The 8,131-nt window shown below is 40.4% G+C and overlaps 1 protein-coding gene across 1 annotated transcript in view; it reads left to right on the forward strand.

The window, feature by feature from the left end:
• Positions 1 to 7,476, forward strand: part of LOC104961689 (sodium/potassium-transporting ATPase subunit alpha-2-like) — a gene marked incomplete at both ends in the record, with an annotated part of 14,186 nt that extends 6,710 nt beyond the window's left edge. Inside the window, 4 exons of the mRNA XM_010790020.1 lie at positions 14 to 212; positions 2,516 to 2,625; positions 4,958 to 5,092; positions 7,397 to 7,476. Coding sequence (XP_010788322.1) covers positions 14 to 212; positions 2,516 to 2,625; positions 4,958 to 5,092; positions 7,397 to 7,476 — 524 coding nt within the window. The remainder of the gene's footprint in view (positions 1 to 13; positions 213 to 2,515; positions 2,626 to 4,957; positions 5,093 to 7,396) is intronic.
• Between the last annotated feature and the right edge of the window lie 655 nt (positions 7,477 to 8,131).

Below are 8,131 nucleotides of genomic sequence, written 5' to 3' on the forward strand. Positions count from 1 at the left end.
TGTGTTTTCCTAGGTGTGTCTGACTCTCACTGCCAAGCGAATGGCCAAGAAGAACTGCCTGGTGAAGAACCTGGAGGCCGTAGAGACTCTGGGCTCCACCTCCACCATCTGCTCCGACAAGACGGGCACGTTGACCCAGAACCGCATGACCGTGGCCCACATGTGGTTCGACAACCAGATCCACGAGGCGGACACCACTGAGGACCAGACGGGTGAGACAGGGAGAGGGGGAGGCATGAAAGGAGAGGGAGGAGCAGGCACGTGCAGAGGATGTGAGAGGAGCACTGTGGTGGAAATATCTCATAGAAATAAAGACTCAAGTTAAAGGTCCCCTATCATACTGTTTTTCATCAATATATTATAGCTCTCAGATATACACAGAGCCTGTCTCTGATTGGCTGAAACACCAAACAGATCATTGCAGCATTACCCATAATCCCCTCTGTTTCAGCCCTGTTTCCAAAGTGCTGATTCTCTGTCTGTTACTTTAGATGAAAATAAGGAGCCCCTCCCCACGCCCCTCTGAGCGAGATTTGGTTAAAGAGAACTCAATGGTGCTCTAGGAGGAGATTCAGGTGATACGGGGGGGGGGCTACCTTAGGTTGCTGATTGGCTAATGGTTACACAAGCCAAAACATCGTTATGACATCATAAAGTGGCCAAAATCTGATCAGCTCATTTTCAGACAGGTTTTTATAGAAATGGATCAGGACAAAAAGAGAGAGAATCTTTGTTCCTGAAACTTTCAGAGTCTCTTTCCACAGAGGGGACACATGTTGATGTAGAAGAGACATGAACAAGTGGATTTTGCGTAATAGGTGGCCTTTAAGAGATTGTCTTTGAATATTTAATAAGCTCTTCTGCGCAGAAAACGATCCAAACATTACAGGCACATGTTCACGGCAAGAGTCTGCAAAGTCTGAATGAAGATGCTCGTGTTGTATCTCTAAGTTGGAGCCGTTGAAAACACCTGCGTCCTTGAGACTGCAACAACCTGGTGCTAAAACAACTCTCTATGTGGTTATACAGAGCCACACAGTTAGTTCTAAATTAAAACACATCATGGTGTTATGTGGGAAAGAAGGATTCAGTATTTTCCCACTCAAGTGAAAGATACTTGAATAAGTATTAAGTAAATAGTATGTATATTAAAATGTCCAATATAGCACAAATGAATACAATTGCAGCTGGAAATTCTTGTTACTTTGAAATGAATGTATGCGTGGGATTTTATGGCAGTTCTAAGGGATATTAAAATGTATGTATTTTAAACCAAACCCATGTTGTTGGTTCAAACACTGACAGTTAATTCATGAAACATGCAAAGAAATAAAGTATATTTCGGTAATTTCTTCTCACGTTGGACCTAGCCCAATCGTAACCTAGCCCTCTGACAAAGATGAACTTCCTTTCTCGCCTCAATGTGTGTGTTCCCAAGTGCCCCATAAAGACGTCAGGCACAATGCTTCAGTAATGACGAGAAGCTGCTGATAGTGTACGGCTAAGATACAACTACTATGTGCTGCCAAATATTTAGTTTATTAAATAGCACATATCATGAATAAGGTGTACTCGACACAAGCTATTGTTTAATGTAAGATAAAGAACCCTTTGAGATCTATCTGTGCCTAGGGAGAAGGGAGGGAAAGAGATAGCTGGAAGGAAAGTTGGAGAGTGTGTGGGAATACAGAGCGGGAAGGAATGACCACCTGCTGAAATGCATCTCTCCAATGTTCACGCCGCCAACAGACAGCTCTGTTTGCTCTAGCGCTTGGATTAATTGAGCAGCGGTATGCAGTGGGCGGCACAACCATCAGCTACAGTACAAACATGTCTTCTGCCAGAGTTGCCGTGGAACCAATCCGAATCCTGTCTCAGCGGCAACCCGTGCCACATTTCAAAGGATGTTTTAGCAATAAGCAAAAGGTCTGGAAGAAACCGAAACAGGTGTATGCATACCAATGAGTATTGAGTGGGCGAATGTGGAATCATACAATAAATAGCTTCTGTTGTAGTGCTGATGAAGGTTGCTCCGCTGAAACAAGTGTGGAAAGAACAGTGTGTTCACTTTCCAGGAGCAGGGATTATTTGTTGCAGGTTTTGGATTCTTTCGCACCTGGCTTTGCCAAATTCAACAACTCTCGCCACTTGTGCTGATGTTGCCTGATACTATCATATTCTGTTTACACACTAAGAGTGACAGTGACCACTCCAGAGAGTCAGGGCAAGAATACAACTGGAACCCAGCGGAGTGAAGGTCAGGTTCAGATTGGCTGGGAGGAGAGATGAAATGTTCATAGTCCAAACAGCTTTTTATTTTTCGACACATTCCGGTTAAAAATGTATGCCATTTTTCAGACTGGGGATTTTGTCGAGGAATAATTGATTGCTCAACTTTCTGTTATTTAGCTTCAATATCCAGTGCTGTGTGAAACCAAGGGTTAAGTCAGTACAGTAGCTACTGCACGAGTCCTCCTTGAAACACAGTCTAACACAACTCCTTCTATTCTCTCAGGTTTAGGATTTGACAAGAGCTCTGCTACTTGGGTTGCTCTGTCTCGCGTGGCCGGGCTATGCAACAGAGCGGATTTCAAAGCCGGACAGGAGAACTTCCCCATCCTGATGGTATGAACCTCCACCCTACACACACACTCAGCAGCTTTCCAAACCTTCGCATCAATGATTCAGTCTCATGAATGATCTGCACTCTCTTAAGCAGGAGGTTATAACAGGTTTCATTTGATCTAAGGACATTTTAAGTAGACCATTTTGGGATTGGGATCAAATCATGCATGCACATTATTCATAAGGAAGGATTTCCCTTACACGGTAAGGGGAGGTTAACAACATCAGGAGAGTGTTAGGGAAGCTGTCACTCAAGAATAATCAGAGTTGATATTTGAATGTTTTAAATTACCCACAAAATGACCATTTGTACATGAAATGACTTCCATGTCACCTTGAACATTTGTGGACATGTTCTTGGCATGCCTCAATGGTAAACAAAGAAGTACTTTGTGCTGCGTTTAACATCAGCAAAAACGTATAAAGCAGATTTAAAATTGTATAAACTGAGCAAATGGGTTTGTAATCAACATCATAATCCGAGACGTAACGTATTTGATACGTTTTTAGTAGAAGTACACTATTTCTGAAATATTTATAGCAATTTTTTTACACACATTTATGCAAAAACCTCTGAGTACTGAGTTGCTCACAAGAACAAGCAAATAATACAGTAGGTCTGCAATGCCTTATATTTGATATATGATAAGCATAACATACAATATGGCCCTCTTAAATATTGTGTCGCAAAGGTACAGCTAAGTATCACATGGATGTTCTTAAGTCAAGTTTAAGTACTTGAACTTTTAGTAAATGTACTTTGCCATGGGGCCGGACAATTTCCACACACCAGGCACCCGCAGCGGAAAAAACAACCCATAAAAACGATTTGTCAATACCACTTGTCACTGGTGCATGACACACACACAGGTACACACACACACACACACACACACACACACACACACACACACACACACACACACACACACACAGGCACACACACACATTCAGGCACACACAAACACACAGACAGAATAATCCGGTACACCCCTGGAAATAACTCCCCCACACTGACACACTGACACACACACCGCTGGGTGGGTAAGTCAATAATATCCCAGAGTTCTTCCGACCGCTACCCTCCAACCTGTGCTACATTGACCTGAAGAAATTCTCAGTGTGGCTCTCACACACTCTGCAGCCTCTCCCCTCCAGGTGCCAGGCCTCCTCCCTGCATTAAGTCACAGCCATATCTCCTGACAGCACTCAAACACAGCAGTCAAGGCCCAGGCCAGACTGCCGTTACAGGAACAAGTCCATATCTGCACCGGGGAAAACACAAATGGAATTTCCATGATCTATTTATTCATTCATGGAAAGGCACAAACAAGGACAAATCTAGCTGAGCGCGTGTCCTTGTTTAGCGGCTGTTCATGAATGAGTAAACAGGAATAAAGAGAAATGTCTTGTCTCGTTTCGGCCCCTGTTGGTGTATTGGCTGTAAGGTCATTCAGCTCAGCATGGATTTTAATAAATTGGCTGCGGGGAAATTGCAGTGATCCTCGTGGAATTCTATCAAAAGGGGTTTTCACATTATCAGAAGATAATTGTTCCTTAAATGATTCAAGCACCAGCCAAGCATTTTTGTCAAGTCGCTACACCTGAAAATAAACCCAGAAAAAGCTAATGTAGAGCGTCGTGCCTCCAAACAGCGGAGAAAACACTTCTGAGCCTAGTTTTTGTCTTAATTTGCAAATGTTGAAATGTCACCTCTGCTGCTAAAAACAAATCCAATTGTTAGTATTTTCTTAAACAGAAAAATGTGTTTTTAATACCTTGGAGCCAAAATATTTCCATCCTTAGCAGCCAATTTGCTGTGGATATTTACCAATGCTGTTTAAGGTGTTGCAGAAATATTTATTCCAACATTGTTCTAAATTAGTTTTAAGATATTTATATATATTCAGGGCCTGTTACATCTTCATTTTAAAATGTCCCTAAGAAAGATAGCAAACGTCCTACACGGCAAACTACTCCAGCTATTTCCTTCCTGAAAACATTGAGCTGCTTTAATCAAATTGGTCTTCATCCCATAAACTCAAAAGAATAAAACCAGGATTCTCACTTTCATTACTTCTACATTAAGCTGTTACATAACTTTGTAAAAAACGTGGCCCTGCAATGATGGTGCAGACGATGCTCAGCTTCCTGCATCTTTAATGAGAACTATAATGGAAGACGAAGAAGTCATCTCAGGTACCGATTTAATCAGTTCAAGTTCCCTTCCAATGCAGCGAGACAAACACTGGCAGGCAGACAGACAACACTCATTTCTTCATATGAATATGTGAGTGAGTGTGCTAATGTGCGGCTGTGTGTGTTTCCCCAGAGGGAGACAGCGGGGGACGCTTCAGAGTCCGCTCTGTTCAAATGCATCGAGCTGTGCTGTGGGAGTGTTCGTGAGATGAGAGCCAGAAACGCCAAAGTGGCCGAGATCCCGTTCAACTCCACCAACAAATACCAGGTACGGCACGGGACTGATGTTCACAAACTCACCGTCACTAACAATTTAGCAAATACAAATATTTAATTTCATTATTTTCTAGGGATGATAGAATATTATTTAAACTTTGCTCAAAAATACTTAATTGATTTCTTATAATTATTCTATATTTTTTTTTATACGATTAATTTAGTAATTCAAGATTTAATAAAATAAGAAATATGTTCAAATTATTTCTCACAATTAATTCTTTATAATTTTGTTTACAAATCTTATTTTATTAAACTTAACAATGTCTATGTACATTTTTATTTTTTCATAAATAAATTAAATGTATTTTTTATAATCACTTGTATTTATTTTCTTTCAAATCTTTTTGTATTTATACATTTGTATTTTTTCATGAATACTTTTCATTTATTTCCAATTATTATCTCTACATTATTTAATAATTTTTTTTTTTTATTAAATTAAATTTTTCATTTTTTAAATATACTGTGTCAGTGCTCTTTCATCTCACAATATAAGATAAGCATTTCCAAGTATTGGAAAGGATTTCTGGGTGAATCATGCATATTCATTTTTTAACCTTTTTATTCCATGTTCAGAGAGGCAGCCTGAACATGCTTGCTCCTTTTCAGCGACAGCCTGCTTCACATTCATACTGTTGCACACATTTAGGCTTGGAAGCTGCCCAACAGGCCGCGAGCACAACACTGTGATCCACAGAGGAGCTGCTGTAATGTTTCCATGTGTATGACGGAAAGAATACACGGGGATTAGAAACTGGTTGTTTTTGGAGGCTCAGAGGTTTCGTTGCTACAGAAAACCCCTCTGGTCTGGTCACAGCCTAAAGACCTTTGGGTTAGGGGAGAGGACCTAGTGGGTGATACACTAAATCACTTTAAATGCATTCAAATACTTTAAATGTCACACTTCAAGAATAAGGATCTTTATGTGATTCCCAATAGTTGTTCATTTCAGAACTAGCAACTGTCATCTGCTTCATTTCTCATGGCGTGAGACAAAAACACCCGTTGGTTTTATCTCCCCTTAAAAAAGTCATTCTTAATGAAAAGTTATAATGTTTTTAAAGCTCTGAGTGAGAAGGAAATGTCCTGCATTTATCCCACAACAGGGACATTTGCATTGTTAAGCAAAGAGACAGTGCCGATAAAAAGGCAAATACACACATTTAATAAACAGCAAAAATAAATAAATCAATAAAGAATAGTAATAACAAATAATATTTAAGATAATGAATAAATAAGTGTCAGTACTGTTCATTGTAAGGACAATAATACAATTAACTGTTTTTTTCCAGTTGGTTTTATAGTTTTTGGCTAAATGTACACAAAGAATAAGCACTCCTGAATGGTCTGCTCTTATTGGTTAGCTGGCCGGCTCTGTTGTGATTGGTCAACCCTCTGGAGGGAACACTTAACATGCACACACATATATACTGTATAACACACTTCAGGAAAGGGAAACCCCCAATACGCAAAATAGGGCCCCTTTAAGTTCAGCTGCATGCGTTAGCACATCCTGTACGAGTCCAGCACATTATCAGAAATCACAACTTAATACTGAACCATGAAGAAGTCATCACACAGAGCTTTAACAACTTGCTCAAGGGCAATGCAGCAATTAAGACAGGGGGAATGTTTCTGCTCTCCTCTCGGATTCTGTCAGGAGACTTGCACAGGAATATGAATAACCCAACAGAGATGTTGAAGCAAACAAAGGACTTCCTGCATGCTTTCTGTGCACCTGTTCCCCGACTTAAAACAGGAACATTTGTGTCGAGAGGGAAAAAAAAGCAATTTTGCTCTGGTTTTCTGAGATTAGACATGCTGTGGCTAAGATACAAATTACCTGGGGGGTGGTGTGTGTGTGTGTGTGTGTGTGTGTGTGTGTGTGTGTGTGTGTGTGTGTGTGTGTGTGTGTGTGTGTGTGTGGGGGAGGGGTGATGCAAGGTGTAGTACCACAGGAATACATTTGAGTGTGTGAATGAATGCTCCTTCAACATGGGGAATACATAGGACTCACAATGTGCACTCAGTCAAGTCAGCTCCGATAAGACTTTTTTTCTCAAACCACTCGAAAAAAGGAATGACTGGAGAAATGATTGCTGGTATACGACCGTGAAATTCATTGTTGAGCGTTACAAAGAAGCATGTCCGTCCTTTAGCCTTTCTCTTTTTAAAGCGGAAAAAAAGGAGCAAGAAACAAGCAGCGATAAACTGGATGGTGCAAATTGTTTCAAGATAAATACTGCAGTGTTATGTCCTCACCGGTCTGCCTATATTCTCCTCTTTTCCCCAGCTCTCTGTCCATGAAGCAGAAGACAATCCCTCTGGTCATATTCTGGTCATGAAGGGAGCGCCAGAGAGAATCTTGGACAGGTTGGTCAATCAATAGGGGATCGATTATACGTCTCCCAAGTGAGGCATCAACAAATGTGTGCTCCTTTTTCATTCAATTTAATGTTATCCTCCTCTCCCAGGGATGTAGTGAAAAGGCTGGCGATATTTCACGTTTTTTGCATTATTTTTAACAACCCTATTAAAAGACTACATTTGGGTTTGAGCCTAAAAACAAAATACATAAGAAACAGTCGATGTTCCATCATCACCATGAAATGTGTAGTGTAGTTTTGAGTCGATTCTACATATACTATCCGGCTGTGAAATGACTCACTGAAGCACCATGTGTGTATTAATCCACTGGTGAAAATAGTCTCCATCAAATTCAATATTTACTCTTGGACAGCTGCTCCACAAAATGACGGAAGTCCCTATACGGCACGTCACACAGTGGGGAGATTGACATTGTCACAGCAAAGGCAACAGTGCGGACAAAAAGGCAAAAACAAGATTAGTAGAGTAAAATATTCAGAACTACGGAAGAGGTTTAAGGCCACAAGTGGGTTTCTTACATTTATTTTTTACTTGAAGTCTGAGAAAAAGCCTGAATTCAAAAAAGAAAAAAGTGAAATTTTCAAGAAAAAATATCTCACTTTTTCCTGAAAATCGCTGAAAGAAATATTCAGAATTGTGG

The sequence above is a fragment of the Notothenia coriiceps genome, unplaced genomic scaffold (assembly GCF_000735185.1).
Source record: "Notothenia coriiceps isolate Sejong01 unplaced genomic scaffold, NC01 NC01_scaffold00033667, whole genome shotgun sequence".
Lineage (NCBI taxonomy): Eukaryota > Metazoa > Chordata > Actinopteri > Perciformes > Nototheniidae > Notothenia > Notothenia coriiceps.